We start from the raw sequence: 24247 nt of genomic DNA, 5'->3' as shown, positions 1-24247 counted from the left end.
AGCTGGTGGATATTTGTTATAGCAGCTTTAGGAAACTCATACGGTCTTTCACTTTGAACCCCGTAGTGTGCCTATGAAGGGCGGGCGCTGGTCTGCACTCTGGAGGTGAGGAAAGCACACGTGTCTCCCCTCAGCAGTTCACGCTTGTGGGTTACTGCTGCATTTGAGCTCTAGAACCTTGCCAGCTCAGGAGTCGTCACTCGTTCAAGAAATACTTCACAGAAACTACCAGGCATTATGGTTAGGGCTGTGGACAAGTCTCTGCTTGGGGGACTGTCCAAAGTATGGGAGGAGATGGACTTTGCACACAGAGCCACACAAATAAATGTCCTTGCACGCCTCACGTCCCCAGGCGAATCTGCTCACCTGCCCCCACCCCGGGTCCCTGGGGTCCTGGCCTTGTTCAACGAGCCCACGAGCTTCCAAGCCCGCCCTAGAGATTCACGGGCACACAGCGCCTCCACGACCCATCGATCGTACCTCCTTCCGCTCATCGCCTCAGCACTGGTTCAAGTCCCAGCATTTACCACTTTGATGTGAGGGCATTTTATTTGCCACTCAGTTGGGGTGATTCTCAGATCTCAACACCTGAGAATACTGTGGGAAGCTGGTTGGACAAGGGATTTCAAGTGAAGCAGACTGAGGATACTGCGTCAGCCGGAGGAGGAGACCAAGAGCTCCAAGGCTGTGAGAGCCAGACGCGGGCTCCATGGATGCAGAGCAGTCCTGCTCTCTACAACGGGAGGAGCCATCATTTACAAATGGTCTTGCTGCCCCAGCCTGAGTTCAAACGACACCCTGCCTCTTTCTCAAGCCTAGTTTGAGCCCACGTGATCCCTTCCTGATTCTTTCACCACTGGATTGCTTTCAAATCGAGTTGCTTCTTGCCAAGGGTCCTTAAGTACTTTATCTCATTGTAAACGGTGAAATAAAAAGGATTTCTAATTCTTCACAGTATAGTCTTGGTGTCCAAATCTGATTGTCCCCATCAATCACCTCCCACTAATTCTACCTCTTTTTCCTCAGTCATGTTTGCCAATGCCCACAGTAGTTTCTGGTGCTGAAATCACTATTGCTTAATAGTCAACTTGCATAGCACTCACCGATTTACGGGCATTATTTTGCTGACTGTGTGTGTGTGTATATATATATATATATATATATATATATATATATATATATATACATACATATATATATATATATTTTTTGGAAGTGCTGGTATTGAACCACTCATACATGTGAAGTGGGTGCTCAACCACTGAACTACACTTGCTCCCTGTCACAATAGTTTTTAGTTACAGAAATAAAAAAATAAATTAGGTAACAAAAAAGTTCACCCTCAGCGCGGTTGACATGTGGGGCCTGGTGACCCTTTGCGGTGGGGGGTGGTCCATGCACTGTGGAGTGTTCAGCAGCGTCCGTGCTTCTACCCATTAGACGCCAGCAGCAGCCCCCTCCCCAGCTGTGACATCCAAACGTCTTCAGACATCTGTTCCCTGGGGACAAAATCACCTTTACTTGAGAACCACTGAGGTTGGGTCCTTAGACTCCAAATTCTCTTCGTACTCTTTTGGTTCTAACAGACACCCATCAAATGCCATAGATCAGCAGATCTCCCACCCTCTGATAATACATGAGGGACGAGAATCCTGAGAATCCAATCCAAAACGGGGAGGGCAGGGCCAGCCTTGGGAGGTTGGCATGCTTCCCCTTCTCTGAGGAAGTTGTCTGTCATGCAGTGGTAAGGACCTGGGTCCCTCTGCCACTTCTACTTCTGCCTTTCCTGCTGTACTCTGTCTGTCTGTCTGTCTGCTGAAGCTGCCATGGTCTCCATCCTCATGGCCCTGCTTTGGGTAGGTGAGTGTTGGAAGAGATGCATGGTGGGAAGGTGGAGGCGGTCCCTAGATGGGGGGCTGAGGGCCCTGTGGAGGAGGTCCCTAGACGGGGGTGGTGAGGCCCCTGTGGAGGAGGTCCCTAGATGGGGGTGGTGAGGCCCCTCTGGAGGAGGTCCTTAGATGGGGGCTGAGGACCCTTGGAGGAGGTCCCTAGTTGGGGGGGTGAGGCCCCTCTGGAGGAGGTCCCTAGATGGGGGTGGTGAGGCCCCTTGGAGGAGGTCCCTAGACAGGGGTGGTGAGGCCCCGCTCCATCCTGGGCTCTGGTTTCCGGGCGACCCCAAGGCAGCTGCCGCTCCAGGATCCACCCCCTTGGTCACCCAGTGCCCATCTGATTCCGGTTCCGGCGCTAAGGGAAGGGAGGCCCAGGTGGCCAGGAAGGATTTACCACTAGGCCCCTGTCTTCCTCTTTAGGACTGTTGTTGGGACACAAGAGCTGGGCACAAGCTGGTGAGTCCTTCCCTAAACTCCTCGGGACCTCCTTCCTCGCGGGAAGCTCTGGCCTTGGCTGGCAGCAGTGGTGGGACCCCGACCATGAGTCCCGCCCTTGGGCCCTGGCAGCCAGTGGCCCGGCTGGCGGCGTCCCGAGTGCCCGCTTCCAGGGCGCCTGCCCGGGGCCTTCGACCTCAGCGCTCTCGGCGGCTGACCTGGCGTGCCCTGGGCCCTCCTGCGCCTGGTGGGATGCGGGTCAGCGTCCCTGGCCGCCTCCCGCTGGAGGTGGGAGCCCCTCTTCCCTGCTGGGAACAACTGAGAATGCAGAGGTTGCTCAGTGTCTCCTGGGGAGGCACGGGGGCGAGGGGGGATCTCGCGCTCCCTCCCCCATCGGGTTCCTGTAACTTGCACGTCTCAGCCGCCCCCACGCCCGGTCTCTGGGGTCCCCTTCTCCTCTCTGCCGACCTCTCTGTAATCTATCTTCTGAACATTTCAGAGCAGGTCGTGTGGACACAGTCCTAGGACACATAATACTTCACTGCACCTTTCTTTCTTTCTTTTTTTTTTTTAAATAAGAGGTTCCCATATACCCCACTCCCCACCCCCACCCCCACCGTTTTTTTAAATTGTATTTTTTTGAAGATACATAGTTCACAAAAAATGTTACATTAAAAAATATAAGAGGTTGCCACGTACCCCCTACCCCACCCCACTCCTCCCACATCAACAACCTCTTTCATCATTGTGGCACATTCATTGCATTTGGTGAATACATTCTGGAGCACTGCTGCACCACATGGATTACAGTTTACGTTGTAGTTTACACTCTCTCCCAGTACATTCAGTGGGTTATGAAAGGATATATAAAGTCCACCATCTGTCCCTGTAATATCATTCAGGACAACTCCAAGTCCTGTAAATGCCCCCACATCACATCTCTTTTTCCCTCTCCCTGCCCTCAGCAACTACCGTGGCCACTGTCTCCACATCAAGGCACCTTTCTAAGAACTGGGATATTCACTTACGTAAGCACTTTAAAGGTTCAAGAAATGTGACATCAATAGAAAGCTTATAGTCTACATGGCAATTTTTCTGTGTCTTCCAATAATAGCCTTTTGAGCCTTTTATCCTACATTATTGATCCAGCCTGGGATCACGTATTGCAATTTAATTGCCATTGCCTTTACAGTTGCTTTTTGTTTTGAGGTACTGGGGGCCAGGGATTGAACCCAGGACTTTGTATGTGGGAAGCTGGTGCTCAGTCACTGAGCCACATCAGCTCTTCTGAGTTGGTTTTTTTGTTTGCTTGTTTGTTCTTTGTTTCTAGGAGGCACTGGGGACCTAACATGGGATCTCCCATGTGGGAAGCAGGCTCTCAACCACTTGCGCCATATCCAGTCCCCTACTGTTGCCTTAAAAAAGAGATTTATTTATTTATTTATCTATTTATTTTCTCCCTTCTGCTCCCTCTCTTCATCCCTGTCCCCCCACCCTGCTGTTTTGCTGTCTGTATCCATTTGCTGTGTGATCTTTTGATCTAGTTCTCTTTTTGTCTTCTCATTTTCTCTCCTCTAGGATTCACTGGGATTCGATCCTGGGGACCTCTGCCGTGAAGAGCGGTTCCCTGTCACTGCGCCACCTCAGTTCCTGGTCTCTGCTGTGCTTCACCTTGACTCTCCCCTCTGTCTCTCTTTTGATGCGTCATCATCTTGCTGCATGGCTCCCTTGCATGGGCGCTGGCTCGCCACGCGGGCACTCGGCTCGCCACGCGGGCACTGGCTCGCCGTGCAGGCACGCTTTCTCTTCTTTTTACACCAGCAGGCCCCAGGGATCTAACCAGGTCCTCCTATATGGCAGGCGGAAGCCCTACCCCTTGAGCCACATCCGCTTCCTACAGTTGCTTTTTAAAAACAGATTCTGGAAACGCGTACACAGCGTGCCGCCCCCCACCAGCGCCCCGTCTTGACACCCTCCTCTTGGCCTGGCGGGGAGGGGCGCTGGCTGGCAGCAGGAGGAGCTCTTCTCTAGCTGTGGATGAAAATCATCCCCACCTGCGCGCCTTGGGCACGCCGCTGCCAGTGGCCGAGCCCTCGATCCCCAGGGGCACGTGGCGGCAGGAGGAGACCACCAGGGAGAAGGGCCGGGCTGCGCTAGCGGCTAACGGGACGCGGTCGGCGTCTAGAGGAAATCCGTCCCAGGGGTTCAGAGAACACGCCTTGTTTCTCAACCACAAGCCTGCGGCCGGTCAGCCCCCCCAGTGTGCTGAGGAAACGACCTCAGTGGCTTAGCGGCCAACCTCGATTCCCTCAGAAAAGGCGAACTCTTCTTCTCGTGAGGTCTTTTTTTTAAAGAGTTAACTCTTTTTTTTAAAAAAGGTTATTTATTTATTTCTCTCCCCTTCCCCCCACCCCGGTTGTTTGTTCCTGTGTCTATTTGCTATGTCTTCTGTTGTTGTCAGCGGCACGGGAATCTGTGTCTCTTTTTGTTGTGTCATCTTGTTGTGTCAGCTCTCCGTGTGGGCGGCGCCATTCCTGGGCAGGCTGCACTTTCTTTCGCCCTGGGCGGCTCTCCTTACGGGGCGCACTCCTTGCGCGTGGGGCTCCCCTACGCGGGGGACACCCCTGCGTGGCAGGGCACTCCTTGCGCGCATCAGCACTGTGCATGGGCCAGCTCCACACGGGTCGAGGAGGCCCGGGGTTTGAACCGCGGACCTCCCATGTGGCAGGCGGGCACCCTAACCACTGGGCCAAGTCCGCCGCCTCTCATGAAGTCTTTTAACTCAGGAAAAGTTTAGAAGATGAGGTGCGGTGGGCTTTGTCTGGCAAAGACAGATGCCCGTGGTGCATTCTGGAGCCCAGGGGGACCTTGAGACGTTGTCGTGTCCTCTGTTTGCAGGTATCTGTGGAAAAGAGGGTTGGGGACACACTGTGGACCTGGGGCCCAGAAGAAGGGACCCCGTCGTGGCTTCCAAGGGCCCTGTGACAAAGGACCCCAAACTGGGCAGCTGAAAACAGCAGGAAGCCGTTGTCCCGCGGAGGCAGAAGTCTAAAGGCGCGGAGGGCTGCACTCCTCCCTGTGAGGGGCGAAGCTCCGGGGCCCCCTCCAGCTTCTGCTGGGGCCGGCTTCCTCGGGGCTCCCGGGCTGGCGGCTACATCGCTCCAAAGCTGCCATCTCCACACGGCCTTTCTCGTCTCCCTCCTGACGCCTTGTCTCCATCTTCTCCTCTGTCTCTGTTCAAGTTTCCTCTTCCTACCACCCATCACTTTGGATTAGGACCCAGCCCGCTCGCGTTTGGCTTCATCGTAACTAATCCATCTTCGAGGACCTTATTCCTCGATAGGGCCACATGCCTGGGACTAGAGGTTAGGACTTGAGCACGTCTTTATGGGGAACACGTTCCAACCATAGCAGACCCCATTGCTTTCTCTTGTATGGGAAAGGCATGAGAGGGGCGTTGTAGGGCTTGAGACAACGGCTGCTTTATGTCAAGAGACAAGGCTTGCGTGTCAGCTCCTGAAGGCTGGGCTGGGAAACCCAGGTGCCTGTACCTGGGAACCCTGGCAGCCCTCTTGCTGGTGGGTGATGATCGGAGGATCCCGTTCCACGAAAAAATGTGTTTGGGTACAGCCTGTCCCCTCGGTCCCAGTCAGCTCATTGCCAGGCACCTGAAGGGAAGCTTCTGAGATCAGCCATCCGATAACCTTGCGTGTCTTCACACAAATGTTAGCGTTTTGTCTTTTGACTCTTGTGAATCACGCTGAGATGAGCATTGGCGTACACGTATCTGTTGGTGGGGTATGTGTATCCCTGGGAGTGGGAAGGCCCTATGGTCGTATGGTAATTCTGGGGTTAAGCTTTTGAGGAGCGGCCACACTGTTTCACCATTATAAGGTTTTGGAAAGAGGAGAGACACAATTTGATTATGAGAAACAGGATCACTGGGCAGAAAATAAAATTGGAGGGCGTGCGATGGGTGGGAGCAAGAAGCAGTGGGATCTGTTAGGCAATTATTGCGATGGGCCAGGAGGAAGATGTGGCTTAGTCGACGTGGCAGTCAGGAGGCCGAGAAAGAGGTTTCGGTTCAGGGTATTGTTTGCAAGTAGCACTAACTGACTTTGGTGCCAGACTGGATGTGGGTTCTGAAAGACCCCCCTCTCCCCAGGTTTTGGCTTCTGCCTCCAGGACTGTTGGACAATCAGTTGCTGTTGTTATAAGCCTCTGAGTCTGTGGTATTTTTACAGCAGCAAGAGGAAACTAAGGCACAAAGTAACATTTATTGAGAATCTACCATGGTCCAGGCACTGTTTTAAGACGATTAGATGCTATTATCTCATTTAGTTCCTAAATTCGTTAAAAAAATATTTACCCAGCACTTACTTGGTTTTGTGGTTTTAGAAACCCTGGGTATGCGGCAATGATAAGACAAAGTACCTATTTACGTGGGCTTAAATTCTAGTCAAGAGAAACCATCAACGAGATAGTGCCAGAGTTATAGAACACGTTCGATGTTGCGGTGTGAGGACAGGGGAGGGGAATGGGGAGAATGTGGGGTGTGGCGAGCCCACGGAAGCCATCCCTGGGGACCTGACATATTTGGAAGGAGCTGACGATTGGAAGCAATCACAGATAGCGGGGGAAAGCATTCCAGGAAGAGGGAGCAGGAAGTGTCCAGGCTGTGGGCAGGAGCATGCTCTGCCAGCTCTGCTCCGAGCACCTGCTCTGTGCAGCAGAAGGCCCTGTTCTGGCCCTGCTTGACTCTGCTCTCCCCCAGGAAAGGAGTCCAAAGGGCCAAGGGTGTGCATCTGTCCTCCTCCTTCTAGACCTCCTCTGGTCACCTGGGAGCCTAGAACGTCCTGCCCAGTGACTCAGAGCTTGCCCCTGTGGCCCCTGCCCCGGGCCAGGCCTCTGGAAGGCAGACCCCTGAGCTGCTTGTTTGCACGCCCCAGGGCTGAGGGTGGCTTCGGGATGCTGCGTGCAAGGGGTGTGTGGAGAGCTGGGAACGGGGGCTCGTCCACACCCGTGCTCTGGAGGATGGTGCGTCGCCGGCCGGCCGCTGTGTGTCGGCTCTATGCGTGCACGTCTTCACATCAGCCTGGGCCCGGGAGCCCCAAAGCCCGTCTTTGCCGGACTCAAGTTCTTCCACACCCAATTGCTTTAAACATCACCCAGATAAGCAAGCTTTAGCCATGAGAGTCGACCTGCTTGGCATCCCCCATGAAGCTGCACCCGACACCTTCTCTGCACTGACGAGCTCAAGCCCTGCGGTTGGACGGCCCCAAGCCGTTTCTGCCCCTGGGAGCTCTCTGATCTAGGGACATCTGGACGTCTGGGTCTGCTGATGGAGGGACATCACCGGGCACACGAACTGCCCTCTCTTCTGGGTCCCCTCCGTCTCAGTTTGCCAGGGCTGCTGTAACACAGCGCGACAGACCCGTCAGGCAGCCGAACCTTACAGTCCCGGATCTGGAGGCCGCAGGTCTAAAACCAAGCAGCCGGCAGGGCCGGGGGTCCCCCTGCGGGCTGTGGGGAGAGCTGGCCTTGCTCCCTCCCCGCTCCTGCCGCCGGAAACCCCTGCACGCCTGGTGCGTGGCGGCCTGGCTGTCCGCCTCTGCCCCATGCTGGCTCTCGTTCTCTGTCTCTGGGCCCACATTTTCTCTTCTCGTAAGACCTCGGTCAGGCTGGCTTGGCGCCCTCCCTAGTGCGGTGTGGCCTCATCTTAACTAACGGCGTCTTCCAACGTCCTGCCTCCCAGCAGCTCACACCCATGGGTCTGGGCATCAGGACTTGAACGCGGGTCTCTTTCGGGGGACACAATGCGCTCCGTGACGCCACCTCCCCAGGAGCCCCTGCCTGCCTGCCCTTCGGGCGGTCCCACAGCCTTCAGAAGCCGGGAGGGCTGCCGGGGAGAAGTGTCGCCGTAGTAAGCAGCTCGTGTGCTGTTACTGTCCAGGGGTCAAGCACTCGATCGGCTCCGAAATCCTCGCCCTCGAGCTCACGACCGAGCAGAGGCCATCCCTGGGGCTCAGGGGCTGGAGGGAGGGGGCGGCCAAGGGCCTGGGGTCGGGGAGAAACCAGCCCGAGATCCCGTCAAGCTGCCGCCTTGGCCGCCGCCGCTGAAGCCCGTCCTCGCCTCCATTCTGTAGATGGGAAAACTGAGGCCGGGGAGGCCGACCACGTCACCTACGTCCCAGGGGAAGGGAGGGGCAGGCCACGCTGCACAGCCGGGCAGGGTGGCTCCATCCCAGGGGCTGCCTCCTGCCGGGTTTGCCTGCCGGTGGAGGGGTCTGCCCCGGGTCCCCGCATGCCCTGGACCTGCACGCTCTGCTCTCTTCCAGGAACCCTGCCCAGGCCCTCCATCAGGGCCGTGCCAGGCCCCGTGGCCCCCCAGGGGAGCCCTCTGACCATCCTCTGCAGGGGCCCCCCCGGCACATCCCAGCACCGCCTGGAGCAAGCAGGCACCTCCCAAGTGTGGCACGCGAGGGCCGCGCAGCAGAGGGCGGAGGCTGAGTTCTTCTTCCAAGAGGCCACCTCCCGCCTCGCAGGGTCCTTCACCTGTCAGTACGAGAAACGGTCCAACTGGTCGGAGCGCAGCAACCCTCTGCACCTGGTGGTGACAGGTGAGGTGCGCTCCGGCTCCCGCCCCCCGCCCTCGGCTCTGGTCCTCGCCCGCCGTGCCCCCTACCGCGGACCCCCTTGCCTTTTCTTTTTTCTTTTTTTTAGATTTATTTATTTATTTATTTCTCTCCCCTTCCCCCTTCCCTGGTTGTCTGTTCTCTGTGTCTATTTGCTGCGTCATCTTTGTCCGCTCCTGTTGTTGTCAGTGGCACCGGGAATCTGTGTCTCTTTTTGTTGCATCATCTTGTTGTGTCAGCTGTCCGTGTGTGCGACACCATTCCTGGGCAGGCTGCACTTTTTTTGGCGCTGGGCGGCTCTCCTTACGGGGCGCACTCCTTGTGCGTGGGGCTCCCCTACGTGGGGACACCCCTGCTTGGCAGGGCACTCCTTGCGCGCATCAGCACTGCGCATGGGCCAGCTCCACACGGGTCAAGGAGGCCCGGGGTTTGAACCTTGGACCTCCCATGTGGTAGACGGACGCCCTAACCACTGGGCCAAGTCCGCCTCCCTCCATTTATATTTAGATATCCATAGTTCTTAAATCTAGAGAGAAAGCAGATAGGAGGCTAGGGGCTGAGAGGAGGCGGGTGGGGAATAACTCCTTAACGCGTATGGGATTTTTCTTTGGGTGATGAAACTGGACAGAGGTGGTGGTTGAACAAAATTGTGAGTAGAGTAAATGCCTCTGAATCCTCCCTTTTAGAATGGCTGATTTCAGGTTAGGTGAATGTCACGTCAGTTAAAAAATAAAAGGCAAGACGAGCAGGTGCTCAGGCCCCAGACCTGCTGACCAGAGCCCGGAGCCGGCGCGTCTCTGTGGGGGACGGGCCCTCCCTGCAGGTCTTCTGAGCTCGCTCGGGGCTGGAGTCCCTGCTCCGGGATGCAGGGAGGGAAGACGTGCCCGTGCCCACGCCCTGCAGCCCGGGAGGGGAGTGGGCTTCCTTGTACCACCAGGGCGCTCTTTGCTTTCAGGTCTCTTCAACGACAAACCCATCCTCTCTGCCCAGCCGAGCCCCATCGTGACGCTGGGTGGAAGCGTGACCCTGCGTTGCCACCTGCCAAGCAAGTACGACGGGTTCATCCTGTCCAAGGAAAGACAGGAGGTGGGTCGTTCCGTCTACACCCCAAGGGGCTACGAGGACGTCGTCCTCTCGCCTGCCGCCCAGCGCCACGCGGGGACCTACAGGTGCTACGGCGCCCTTATCACCTCCCTGTACAAGTGGTCAGTCCCCAGCGACCCCGTGGAGGTCATGGTCACAGGTGAGGACCCGCCAGCCCAGCCCGCTTCCCCCACGCCCAGAGCCTCGCACGGCCCAGAGGGCGCCATTTCCGCCCCCCGGGGGTCTCCCCGGATGGTGAGGCTCCCCCGAGCTGTTCTGCCTTGGTGCTCCACCACTCGGTCCGTTACAAGATGTGTCCTCTGCAGCCGGGTGGGTTACAGGAAGTGGTCGGGGAGACACACGGTCGCCGCCTTGACTCATGACGTAGGGTTTGGTCTTCCCAGGTGGCTCATCCTTGCTCTGCGATGCCGGGGGCCACAGACTGGCCCCGGAGGGGGTCACAGTCAAGTGTGGGAGGCGTACTTGTGCTCACGTTCCCGCAAGGACGTGCAGGAAAACCCTCAAGGTTTTCTAGGGGAGATGTGTGCCTTTTTTAAAAGATTTATTTAATTTATTTCTCTCCACTTTCCCCGTTGTCTGCTCTCTGTGTCCATTCGCTGTGTGTTCTTCTGCGCCTGCTTGCATTATCCAGCTGCACTGGGAATCTGTGTTTCTTTTGGTTGCATCATCTTGCTGAGTCAGCTCTCCGTGTATGTGGCACCACTCCTGGGCAGGCTGTTCTTTTATTGTGAGGGGTGGCTCTCTTTGCGGGGCGCACTCCTTGCGCATGGGGCTCCCCTATGCGGGGGACGCCCATGCCCTGGCACAGCACTCCTTGCGTGCAGCAGCAGTGCGCGTGGGCCAGCTCCACACGTGTCAGGAGGCCCTGGGGATCGAACCCTGGGCCCCCCATATGGTAGATGGATGCTCTACCAGTTGAGATGCTGCGTCTGTTTCTGGAGATGTGCTTTGAAGGATGAGTAGGAGTTTGTGACCAGGCGAGGGGTGGGGATCCATGGGCACAGTGTAGTTACTGATGGTGGTAAACCACGAGGCTGGGCCTGAGGGGGGACTCAGGTGGTTTCAGGGCGTGTGAGGCTGGCTGCAGCCCACAAGCAGATAGGAAGCCCGCAAGGTGGAAGCTGACTCCTGAAAACCTGCTAAATTTATGTCTCTAAAGAAACCCCTTGCTCAGCTCCACATCAGTGTTCTCAGGAGGGATAGATTTTTTTTTTTTTAATGTTCTGGTAATTTTTAAAAAAATTTTGTTGTCTTTGTTTTTTTAATATTACACTCAAAAAACATGAGGTCCCCATATACCCCCCACCCTCTCACCCCTCTCCTCCCCCCATAACAACAACCTCCTCCATCATCATGAGACATTCATTGCACTTGGTGAATACATCTTTGAGCACTGCTGTACCTCATGGTCAATGGTCCACATCATCGTCCACACTCTACCACGTTCCACCCAGTGGGCCATGGGAGGACATACAATGTTCAGTAACTGTCCCTACAGCATCACCCAGGACAACTCCATGTCCCAAAAACGCCTCCACATCTCATCTCTTCCTCCCATTCCCTACTCCCAGCAGCCACCATGGCCACTTTCTCCACATCAATGCCACATTTTCTTCAATTACTATTCACAATAGTTCATGAATAGATTATCAGTAAGTCCACTCTAATCCATACTCTATTCCTCCATCCTGTGGACCTTGGAATGGTTGTGTCCACTCCACATCTGTTACAAGAGGGGACTTAGATTCCACATGGATGCTGGATGCAATCCTCCTGCTTTCAATTGTAGGCACTCTTGGCTCCATGGTGTGGTGGTTGACCTTCTTCAAATCCATGTTAGCTGAGTGGGGTAAGTCCAATAAACCAGAGTATAGGAGCTGAAGTCTGTTGAGGCTCAGGGCCTGGCTATCACATGGTCAGTCCAGAAATTCAGGTCCCCTGGGTATATATTAAATCCCAGCACCAACTACAGTTCTGGTAAAAGTAACAGGAGAGGCTTGTGAACAAAGATCACATCTGAGTCCAGCTCCATCACACAGAAACACAAACTCCAAAGAAGGACCAACTGACATGGCACTGAACTCCATCTGCCATGACCATAGAACCTGTGGGTCTCTGTAGCCCTGAGAAGAACCAATACCTGGGGTTGTATCTACTTTATCTGTCTCTGGGACTCTGTTGAGGTGTGCATAAGGGCAACCCCTCTGATAACCTCCCGGCTCTTTTTGGAGACTCATAGCCATATAAACTCATTTGTTCCTTCCATGTCCCCCTTGATTTAGGTCAAAAAGCATTTTTAACTCCTGGTATTATATGTAGATTGAGATATTCTGCTGGTCTGAGTTGACCCTTTTATTCAAGGTCATTTTCTAGTTACATCATCAGCTGGTACTTGGTAGTAATCCCTTGGTGCCAAGGAGGCTCATCCCCAGGAGTCATGTCCCACGCTGGGGGGAAGGCAACACATTTACATGCTGAATTTGGCTTAGAGACTGGCCACATTTGAGCAACATGGAGCCTCTCAGGAGGGAACTCTTAGGCACCCTACAGCTCTAGGCCTTGTTCTTATTTCAGTGCACAAGCTAACAAGCATAGTCATTAGTATCAAGGGCTCATTGTTGGACCTTCCTTCTTTTTCGGTCTTTGCCGTTGCACTTGGGGGATTGTTGCTGTTCCTTTAGGGACTGTGATAGAGCTCCCCTGGCTAGGAACTCAGCACTCCCTCAGTTGTTGTTTTTAATTGTATCCACTATGAAAATACCCAAACATTTTTATGTACCCTGGATATATGCCCTGTAGAACTCCCTACCAACCATGTGTCCCCTGTCAGTAACATCCCACACCAGTATTCCAACCCTGCCATTTTTGAACCTCTCAGGAGGGATTGATTTTGACCACCCATGGGGAACGTTCAGCAGTGTGTGGAGACTTTTTTTTTTAATTATTGAATTTTTGTTTATTTGCATTCATAAAAAGAATTGAGTAACTTAAGGAGGAGGAAGATATCTAAGATCTCTAAAGCAATTTTCCAGTCATTCTTGCCATAGTAGTAACAATCTTTTTTTTTTCAAATTCTACTCAATTTATTCAGTTTTTAAAAAGATATTACATTAAAAAAAATGAGGTCCCCATTCGCCCCCACTGCTCCCCCCCACTCCCCCTTCAATAACACTCTTCTCCATCATCATGTCACATCCATTGCATCTGATGAGTACATCTCCGGGCATCGCTGCACCCCATGTCCCGTGTTCCACACCATAGCCCACACTTTCCCACGTTCCACCCAGTGGGCCATGGGAGGACATACAACATCCGGCAATTGTCCCTGGGGCACCACCCAGGACAACTCCAAGTCCCGAGAATGCCTCCACATCTCTTCTCTTCCTCCCATTCCCTGCACCCAGCAGCCACCATGGCCACTTTTTCCACACCAATGCCACATTTTCTCGATTATTAACCACAATAGTTCATGAATAGAATATCATTAAACCCACTCTGATCCTTACTGTATTCTTCCTTCCTGTGGACCTTGGCTTGGTTGTGTCCATTCCACATCTATGTCAAGAGGGGGCTTAGATTCCACATGGATACTGAATGCAATCCTCCTGCTTTCAGTTGTAGGCACTCTAGGCTCCATGGTGTGGTGGTTGACCTTTTTCAACTCCATGTTAGCTGAGTGGGGTAAGTCCAATAAATCAGAGTGTAGGAGCTGAAGTCTGTTGAGATCAGGGCCTGGCTATCATATTGTCAGTCCAGAGATTCAAATCCCCTAGATATATCTTAAGCCCCAGCACCAACTACAATTCCAGTAAAGTAGCATGAAAGGCTTGTGAAAAGAGAGCCCATGTGAGTCCAGCTCCATCACGCAGAAACACCAGGTGGAGATGTTTTTTGGTTGACCCAACTGGGGAAGGGGGCGCTAATGACATCTAGTGGGCAGAAGCTGCGGACCCTGCTAAATTTCCAGCGATGCACAGGATGGCCCCAAAACAAAGAATTATCTGTCCAAAAAGGACAGTTGTGCTGCGGTTGAGGAACACTGTTGTGAATTTGGTGGTTACTTGACATTTCCACGTGGTCATCAAATGGGGTTTTCATGCTCAGTTCACCAGGAGCTGGTGGTCACAGCCCATACCTGCCTCCCTCCGTCCTCCCACCTTGGTGGAGGGCATTTCCATCTTACCACTGCTTGACTCAGAAACAGGGAGTCTTTTGGGATGTTTTTCTTTCTCACCCTTTCCTACATTGTTCTCCAAGAAGCCTGTTTGTCTTTTTCTTTTTCTGTCTTTTTTTTTATGAGGTACCAGGGATTGAACCCATGACCTCATACATGGGAAGCAGGTGCTCAACCACTGAGCTCTTCACACCCTTGTTTTTCTTTCTTTATTTTTTGAGGTACCAGGACCTGGGAGTTGTACCCGGAACCTCATATGTGGGAAGTTGGTGCTCAGCCACTGAACCACATTGGCTCCCCTGAATTGGTTTTTTCATTTGTTTGCTTGCTGGTTTTTTTTTCAGGAGGCACCAGGAACCAAATCTGGGACCTCCCATGTGGGAAGCAGGTGCTCAGTTACTGAGCTACATCTACTCCCTTGCCCTTAATTTTATAAACAGAGTATCATGTGGTTCTTATTCTTCATGTCATAGAATTTTCACTTCACATCACACTGTCCAGATCCATTCCTATGATCGAGTGTTGTTAGAATTAACTTGTACTGATGGCTCTGTAAGAGGGGTTGGCAAATAGCAAACTACGGCCCCTGGGTGAGGTCCAGCCCACCGCCTGAAAATGAAGAAGAGTTTCTACATTTCTTAAATGACATTACAAATATAAAAAATAGAATAAGATTCCATGAGATGAAATTTGCATGAAATTCAAATTTCAGTGCCTCTAAATAAAGTTTATTGGAACAGAGTCGTGCCCATTCATGTGCTCATCCTCCAGGGCTGCTTTTGTTCCAAAATGGCAGAGTTGAGCGGTCACAACAGATAGTGACTATCTGGCCCTTTCCAGAAAACTCGGCCGACCTCTGTTCTAGAATATTCATGATGGATCATGTCACGGTGCACAACGGCATTTACAAAGTCTGTTCTTTTTGGAACTCTGTTGTCTTTGAGGTTTATTTTCATACACGGTGTGAACTAGGGAGTCCAAGTTATGTTCATCCCAGGGGGGCAGAGGGCGATCCGTTAGCTGATACAACGTCGTGTGGCGATGAGCGTGGTGAGGAAATGCAGAGCAGGGCAAGGAGACAGAGGGCCGTGGCGGTGCTCTTTAGAGCAGCCAGTGGTAAGGAAGGACCCCCTGGGTGCCTGGGGAGGAGGTTTCGAGGGCGAGGGGGCGCCAGCAGGGGTGCCAAGGTGGGTGGAACAGAATGTGGGCAGAGCGGGGTCCTCAGGTGGACAGTGATTGGGGTCCATGTCAGAGAGTGACAGAGAACGAGGCCAGGAGACCCCCCCCAACAGAGAAGGGGCTGAGCCTGGGCGAGGCAGGGGCTGCGCCGCGTTCTCACCTCCGCCTCCTGCTCTTCCAGGTGTGTACAAGAAGCCTTCGCTCTTGGACCTGGAGGGCCCGTCGGGGACGTCCCGTGCGAAGATCCTGCAGTGTCGCTCAGAGACGTGGTTCGACGGGTTCCTTCTCGCCTGGGAGGGGGGCGTGAACGCCACCCAGCGCCTCAAATCTCAGTTCGGGGCTGGGGGCTTTCAGGCCAACTTCACCTTGGACTCCGCGGGGCAGCCCTGGGGCGGGGCCTACAGATGCTACGGTTTTCTCGGAAACTTCCCTTCCCTGTGGTCGGAGCCCAGCGAGCCCCTGAAGCTCACGGAAAGAGGTGAGGGAAGAGGTGTCTCCACAGGACCCCAGCTCATGCTCTGCGTTCAGCAGGGACCTGGTGCTGATGGGACCAAAAGCCGCAGTGGGGATGGCGGTGGGCAGACCGGGCGTGGGAGAAGATGGTCTCTGAGCCCTCCCTTCCTTTCTTTCTTTTTTTATTTTTATTTTTTTATTTTTTTTAAAAAAAGATTTATTTATTTATTTAATTCCCCCCCTCCTCCGATTGTCTGTTCTCTGTGTCTATTTTTTTTTCATTTTATTTATTTATTTATTTTTTTTATTGACTTTGTAATAATATTACATTAAAAATATATATGTGAGGTCCCATTCAACCCCACCCCCCCACCCCACCTCTCCCCCCCCCCAGCAAAACTCGTTCCCATCATCATGACACATCCATTGGATTTGGTAAGTACATCTTTGGGCACCTCTGCACCTCATAGTCAATGGTCCACATCATGGCCCATACTCTCCCACATTCCATCCAGTGGGCCCTGTGAGGATTTACAATGTCCGGTGATTGCCTCTGAAGCACCATCCAGGGCAGCTCCATGTCCCAAAGACGCCTCCACCTCTCATCTCTTCCTGCCTTTCCCCATACCCATCAGCCACCATGTCCACTTTTCCCAATCCAATGCCACCTCTTCTATGTGGACATTGGATTGGTTGTGTCCATTGCACCTCTATGTCAAGAGGAGGCTCAGATTCCACATGGATGCTGGATGCAATCCTCCCACTTTCAGTTGTAATCACTCTAGGCTCCATGGTGTGGTGGTTGTCCTTCTTCAACTCCATTTTAGCTGAGTGTGGTAAGTCCAATAAATCAGATTGTAGGTGCTTGAGTCTGTTGAGGCTCAGGACCTGGCTATCACATTATCAGTCCAGAGATTCAAATCCCCTAAATATATCTTAAACCCCAACATTAACTGCACCTCTAGCACATTAGCATGAAAGTCTTATGAAGGAAGATCCCATCTGAGTCCAGATTCATTACACATAAACACCATTTCCAAAGAGGGGCCATCTGACCTGGTAGTTAACCCCATCGGCCATGACCATAACTCCCATGGGTCTCTTTAGCCCTCAAAGGAACCAATATCTGGGGGTTGTATCTGCTTTATCTGTCTCTCTGACTCTGCTCAGTTGTGCATGAGGGCAATCCTTCTGCCAGCCTCCAGACTCTTTTTTAGAAACTCGTAGCCATATAAACTCATTTCTCCTTTCCATTTCCCCCTTACTTTAGGTCAAACAGCATTTTAAAGTCAATGTTATTTTATGTAGACAGGGATATTCTGCTGATCCGCATTGAACCTTCCATATAAGGTCATTTTCCAGTTGCATCATCAGTTGGTAGTTGATAGTGGTCCCTCGGTGCCAGGGAGGCTCTCTTTCTTTTTTTAAAAAATTAATTGCTTCCCCCTAGATGGCTCCCTCATCTGCCTGCTCATTTTTTCCTCTCGTTGTCTGCTTGCTGTCTGCTCATTGTGTCCACTCTTTTTCTGCTTGCCTCCTTTAGGAAGCACAGGGAATTGAAGCTGGGACCTCCCATGTGGGAGGTGGGTGCTCAACCAATTGGGTCACATCTGCCCCCTGCTTGTTGTGTCTGCTTGTTTGTCTGCTTACTGTGCCAGCTCATTGCATCAGTTTGTTGTGCCTGCTTGTTGCATCTGCTTTTAGGAGGCACCAGGAACCGAACCTGGGACCTCCCACATGGGAGGTGGTGCCCAACTGCTTGAGCCACATCTGTTCCCTCTCCCTTTCTTTTTAATTTTAATTTTGGTAACATATATACCATAAAATTTGCCATCATAACCATTTTTAAGTATACAGTTCAGCGGCATTGAATACTTTTAAATGCTTATGCTGCCATCACCACCCTCCATTACCCGATGATTTTCATCACCCAAAAGAGAATGTCTGTGCCCGTTAAGGAATAACTCCTCCTTTCCCTTCCCTCAGCTCCTGGTGGCCTCTGATCTGCTCTCTGTCTTTGTGAATTTGTCTGCTGTAGCTATTTCTTATAAGTGGAATCACAGACTCTGTGCCCCTTCATGCCTGGCTTTTCACTCACATAGTGTTTCCAAGGTTCCCCCAGGCCATGCCTCCAGCTTCCTTCCTTTTTACGGCTGAATGGCATTCCATCGCATGGACACACGGTTGTTTCTCCGTTCATCTGCTGTGCACGCTTGGATTGCTGGTTGGGAATCGTGTCTCTCTGGACATTGGTGCACTGGCCCCCAGTGTTTTCCATTTCCTCGGGTGCACGCCCAGAAGAGGGGCTGCTGGGCCACACGTAACTCTGTGTCTGCCCGAGGAGCCACCCCGCCCTTTCCTGAGTCCCATGATCCTCTGGGGACCAGCCCACCTATAACCCTTGACCCCCAGGCAGGTAAGTGACCAGCAGGAGCTCAGCTGTTAATCAGAAAGACACCTCTTCCTCCAGACAGGCCCGGCCTGGGGCGTGGAAAGCAGCCTGGACTTGGCCCCACGCACCCCCGCCCCGGGGCCTCGCCGGGAGCCTCCGGCAGCCCTGCACGGCAGCCTGGACCCAGGACCTCTGCTCGGCGGGGCCCGCAGCGGGGCTCCCGGGGTCGGGGTGGGGTGCCTGGCTCTCCCGGCGGTGACCCGGGACTCTCCCCGCAGGATCTGCCGCCGGGAATTACACGGTCGAGAACGCCGTGCGGCTGGGCCTGGGCGGCCTGTGCCTGCTGCTCCTGCTGGCGCTGCTGGTTGAAGCTGGGCTCAGCAGGACCGCCGAGAGATGAAGGGAGATTCCGCCTCGACTGCCCGTTTAAAAAAGTTATTTATTTTTATTGTGACAACGTACATATACCCTAAAGCTTGCCGTGTTAACGTTCTTCATTTTGTATTATGGTGACACACATATATATGTAACATAAAACTTATAATTTAAACCATTTTTAAGTGCACAGTGTAGTGACATTAATTACATGTTCAATGTTGGGCTGCCATCACCTCCATCCATGACCAAAAAGTTCTCAGCACCCCAAAAGGAACTCCACTCCCATCAAGAAGCACCCCTCCCATCCCCACCTGTTACTCTAAGCTGCTTTCGGGCTCTGTGAGTTTGCTCATTGGAGCTGTTTCTTAGGAGTGGCGTCATGTGGTTTCTTGGTTTCCCAGTGTATATGACAGTTATGTTTCTACTATACTGTAGTCTAGTAATTGTGCAATAACATTATGTCTAAAGAAACAATGTGCATACCTTAATTAAGATGTGACACAGAGGGAAGTGGATGTGGCTCAAGCCGATTAGGGCCCACCTACCACGTGGGAGGTCCCGGGTTTGGTTCCTGGTGCCTCCTAAAGAGAATAAGGAAGGCAGTGAGCTGACGTGATGGGCTGGCACGGCGAGCTGATGCGACGAGAGGACACAACGAGGAAACACAATGAGAGATACGGCAAGCAGGGGCGGAGGTGGCTTGAGTGATTGGCCACGGACCTCCCACACGGGAGGTCCTGAGTTCTGTTCCGAGTTCCTCCTAAAAAAAATAAGAAGACAAGCAGACACAGAACAACACGAACAAACACAGAGAGCGGACAGTGAGCGCAAACAAGGAGTGTGTGTGTGTGTGCAGAAATAAGTAAGTAAATAAATATTAAAGAAAAAAGATGTGACACAGAGATGCAAAGTGAGCACATGCTCTTGGAAAAATGGTGCTGATAGATTTGCTCCATGCAGGGTTGCCACAAACTTTCAGTTTGTAAAAAGCACAATATCTGCAAAGTGCAATAAAACAAAGTATGCTTTTGGTCACCCACTAGACTGTTAATTTTTATCTTTCAAGGTTGGGGAAAATGATCCAAAGCAAATGTGTCATAAAGAAATGATTTAAGGGTTCATGAGAGAGTGTAAAATGACCACCTGCTAAAATGCCAGGGGATGGCAGAAAAGAAAGTCATGAGAACAACGCTTCATTGGCTGTAAGTTTATCTAGAGAGTGATTTTGAACCCATAGCTGTTTTATTTATTCATAATAAAGAAGAAAATAGGAAAGGGCAAGTCACGAAGCTGAAAGCAGTCGTCTTTCCTCCCACCTCCAGGTCTCCTTTCCTACAGAGTTGTTACCTAGAATTCTGCCCCCCCACCTGTATACCTGAAGAACTGCTTATCATTCAAGACTCAACCACCAAATTTCTGGGGGTGGTGGTGGTGGTGATGCCCTGTGTCTTGTTAAGCAATTGGGTTGCTGTCTTGGTTTTCTGTGGCTGTTGTAACAAATTACCCCAGATTTAGCGGCTTGAACAACACATTTATTAACTTGCAGGGGCTGGAGGTCAGAGGCCTGCTGGGCTCTTTCTGGGGGGCCTGGAGGAGACTCTGTTTCTGTCCTCTCCGACTCCTGGAGGTCGCCGGCATTCCTTGGCTTGTGGCTCCTTCCCCCATCTTCAAAGCCAGGAACGAGGGCCAAGGCTTTCCCGCGTTTCTGCCTCCTTCCACTTTTAAGGACCCTGTGACTAAATTGGGCCCAGCTGCAAACCCAGGATCATTTCCTCAGTTAGCTGTCTAGCAACCTCAACTCTGCCTGTGACCTAATTCCCATGTATCCTCAATACGTTACGTACCACACATATTCATAGGTTCCTGGGAATGGATCTCTTTAGGTGCCTATATTCGGCCTAACAGCTCCCCAAGTCTATGACTTGTCAGAACTCAGTGGATACACACTTAAGGTTTGTGCATTTCACTGCATGCAAATTTTACCAACAAATAATGACCTCTAGGCATCCCAAAGTGTACAGATGTTCAGTGCAAGACTTGGGATCACTTATTTTAAAAGTTGTTTATCTGAAATCCAAAATTAAGTGGGAGCTCTCTATTTTAACCTGGCATCCATAATAAAAAATGATGATTGATAGGTAGTGGTTTGGATAGATTTGTGATAAATCAAGTATAGCAAAATGCTAATTCATAAAGACAGAAAGTGGATTGCAGGTTACCTGGAGCAGGAGGAAGGGGAGTGCAGAGTTATTGCTTAATGGATGCACAGTTTCAGTTGGATGATGAAATCGTTTTGGAACTGGATAATGGTTATGATTGTATAACCTTGTGAATGTAGTTACTGTCACTGAATTGCACATTTAAAAGTGGCTAAGATAGAAAATTTTGTCCAAGGTGACTTCCTCTCCAAGGGGCCACCTAGTACCCATCTTGGGAAAGTAGCAACTTGGAATAAAATCTGGCAAGTTCAAGGTCTTGAGGATAGAGAGGATGTTTTTCCTTCTGCCCTCCTGAAGTAAGGCCAACCAGTGAGTAGTATTTGTCATAGCAGCCATGGTAAACTGAGACACCCAGTATACGTGCCCCTTGATTGATCTCATTCCTGTGATTATATTAAGTTATATGGCAAAAGGGATTTTGCTGATGTAAATAAGTTCCCAAATCACTTGTATTTTTACCCAACTACTATGTGCCCCATGTTCTCCAGGGAATGAGAAGTAAAGCAGTGAAAAACAGAAACTCATTTTTTAAAGACGATCATTCCAGTTAGGGAGCACGAAGCACAAAAAGATGTGCTAGATTTTTAGGGCTGCTGTAACAAAGCACTACAAACTTGGTGGCTTAAACTTTATGCCTCACTGTTCTTCAGTCCAGAAGTCCAGAATCAAGGTGTCGGTATGGCTATGTTCCCGTCGAAACCTTCCTTGGATCTTCTGGCTTCTGGAGGGCTATTGGCCAGCCATGGCGCTCGTTGGCTTGCAGCCGCAGCACAATTGCTGCCTCCAGTGTCACGTGGACTTCTCCGCTATGTGCCCAAATTTCCCTCTTCTTTTAAGGACACCAGACCTATTAGAGTAGGGCCCACTGTAATTCAGTTTCCTCTCATCTTGGCTAATCACACCTTCAAACACCCGTTTCCAGATAAGGTCACATTCATGGGGCGAGGGGTAGGGCTTGGATATCTCTCTTTAGGCAACACAGTTCAGCCCGTCCCAGAACACGGGAACTGCTTTTAGGGATCAGGAGGCTCAAATCAGGGTGAGGGACTAAATAGGGAGGTAACTGAGGGCAGAACCTCACAGGCCTGGGATGGCTTTGGGTTCTATCCGGTGTGAAATGGTGAATCCATCTCCTTTTACTACTATTATGGTGTCAAAAGCAGCTCCATGAAATGGAAAAATTTATAGAAACACACAAATTGCCAAAATGGACTCAAGAAGAAATAGAGGGAAGCGGACGTGGCTCAACTGATAGAGCATCTGTCTACCGTATGGAGGGTCCAGGTTCAATCCCTAGGGCTTCCTGACCCATGTGGTGAGCTGGCCCATGTGTAGCGCTGCCCTGTGCAAGGAGTGCCGTGCCATGCAGGGGTGCCCCCGCGTAGGGATACCCCACGCTCAGGTGTGCACCCTGCAAGGAGAGCCACCCCGCATAAAAAAAAAAAACGCAGCCTGCCCAGGAGTGGTGCTGCACACATGAAGACCTGATGCAGCAAGATGATGCAACAAAAAAGAGACGCAGTTTCCCAGTGCCGCTGGATAATGCAGGTGGATGCAGAACACACAGAGAATGGACACAGAGAGCAGACAAAGGGGGGAAGGGGAGAGAATTAAATAAAATAAATCTTTTTTTAAAAAAGAAGAAATAGAAATAGAAAAATCTTAACAAATCTATATAATAAGTAAAGAGATTGAATGAATAAGTGATACAGCATGTCCCAACAAAGAAGGTCCTGGACCAGATGGCTTCACTGGTGAATTCTAACAAAAAATTAAAGAAGAGTTAGCACCAATCCTTATCAAGCTGTTCCAAAAATAAAAGAAGAAGGAAAATTTCCTAACTCATTCTGAGTCCAGGAGTACTCTGATACCAAAGCCAGACAAAGATATCAAAAGAACAGAAAACCACAGACCAATGTATTGCATGAACATAGATGGGAAAACCTCAACATATACTAAAATTGGAAGCCAACAGCATATTAAAAGGATTACATACCATGACCAAGTGGGATTTATTTTAGGGATGCAGGGGAGGTTCAACATAAGAGTGTAATACAGGTGGTGGACTTGGCCTAGTGGTTAGGGTGTCCATCTACCACATGGGAGGTCTGCAGTTCAAACCCCGGGCCTCCTTGACCCATGTGGAGCTGGCCCATGTGCAGTGCTGATGTGCGCAAGGAGTACTGTGCCACGCAGGGGTGTCCCCCGCACTGGGGAGCCCCACGCGCAAGGAGTGCACCCCTTAAGGAGAGCCGCCCAGCACGAAAGAAAGTGCAGCCTGCCCAGGAATGGTGCCCCACACATGGAGAGCTGCTGACACAACAAGATGAAGCAACAGAAAGAAACACAGATTCCCGTGCTGCTGACAACAACAGAAGCAGACAAAGACGACGCAGCAAATAGACACAGAGAACAGACAACCGGGGTGGGGGTGGGGGGGAGGAAGGGGAGGGAAATAAAATAAATAACTCTTTAAAAAAAAAGAGTGTAATAACCACATTGATAGAACAAAGGAAAAAATCCATATGACCATCTCATCATCATCCTTGGTAAGGATTGGTGTTAACTCTTCTTGATGCAGAAAAAAAGTATCTGACAAAATACATGTTTTCATGAATAAAACACTCAGAGAACTAGGTATACAAGGTAACTTCCTCCACACGATAAAGGGCATTTATAAGAAAACCCACTGCTAATATCATATTTAGGAGCAGGGTCTGGAAGCTTTCCTCCTATGATTAGAATGAGACAAGGATGGCCACATTCACCACTACTATGATTTTACTGGAAGTTGTAGTCAAAGCAATGAGGCAAGAAAAATTAAAAGTAATCCAAATTGGAAAGGAAGAAGTAAAACTATCTTTATTTGCAGGTGGCATGAACCTATACATAGAAAATCCCAAAGAACCCACAAAAAATTAGAGCTAATAAAGAAATTCAGCAGAGTTACAGGGTACAAGAACAAAACACAGAAATTAGTTTTGTTTCTCTGTTCCAGGTATAGTTTGGGTTCAGGCTTGCTTTATGTGACCCTTCGATTCAGCACCTGGGGTAAAGACAGCTCCAAGCTGGGGTGTGCTCCCAAATTAGAGAACAGAGGACAGCCGTGTGGATGAGCAGAGATTAAATGCCTCTCTCAGTTGCTGTTCAGAACAGCACATGGTCACATCTGCTTCCACTTCTTTAGCAAAATCAAGTCATATGACTCTGCCTAATATAAATGGATGGGGATGCTTACTCCTTTGAGGAAAGAAATGTGAACATTACTAAATAATAATAACATCTCCCAAAAATGGTAAAATCTACCACTGGAGGGTTGGAGGAGATACACACCATGATTTCTTGAATGATGGCTAGGGGAGTAGGACTCTCTAAATCCCACCAATATC

At 51.1% G+C, this 24247-nt stretch overlaps 1 protein-coding gene and 1 non-coding gene across 2 annotated transcripts; both read left to right on the top strand.

The window, feature by feature from the left end:
• The first annotated feature begins 1754 nt into the window (after nt 1-1754).
• Nucleotides 1755-18821, top strand: LOC105745256 (leukocyte immunoglobulin-like receptor subfamily A member 2). Its single transcript, XM_058280828.1, has 6 exons — nt 1755-1860; nt 2310-2345; nt 8663-8944; nt 9915-10202; nt 15598-15894; nt 18540-18821. Exons 1-6 carry the CDS (start codon nt 1827-1829, stop codon nt 18659-18661), a joined length of 1059 nt encoding a protein of 352 aa, XP_058136811.1. The 5' UTR covers nt 1755-1826; the 3' UTR covers nt 18662-18821.
• A 2205-nt stretch (nt 18822-21026) lies between these two features.
• LOC111762135 (small nucleolar RNA SNORA67) lies at nt 21027-21168 on the top strand. Its single transcript, XR_002795324.1, has one exon. It is a non-coding gene; the product is annotated as a small nucleolar RNA SNORA67 (small nucleolar RNA).
• The last annotated feature ends 3079 nt before the right edge of the window (nt 21169-24247 follow it).

This window comes from Dasypus novemcinctus, chromosome 18 (genome assembly GCF_030445035.2).
Source record: "Dasypus novemcinctus isolate mDasNov1 chromosome 18, mDasNov1.1.hap2, whole genome shotgun sequence".
NCBI classification, from domain to species: Eukaryota; Metazoa; Chordata; class Mammalia; order Cingulata; family Dasypodidae; genus Dasypus; species Dasypus novemcinctus.
This window is presented reverse-complemented; position numbering and strand designations above follow the sequence as displayed.

Bases quoted from the DNA above. Each gene is read 5' to 3' on its own strand.
- LOC105745256 (XM_058280828.1), top strand. From the start codon at position 1,827: ATGGTCTCCATCCTCATGGCCCTGCTTTGGGTAG. The intron at 1,861-2,309 runs GTGAGTGTTGGA...CTTCCTCTTTAG, and splicing joins CATGGCCCTGCTTTGGGTAG to GACTGTTGTTGGGACACAAG. The intron at 15,895-18,539 runs GTGAGGGAAGAG...CTCTCCCCGCAG, and splicing joins CCTGAAGCTCACGGAAAGAG to GATCTGCCGCCGGGAATTAC.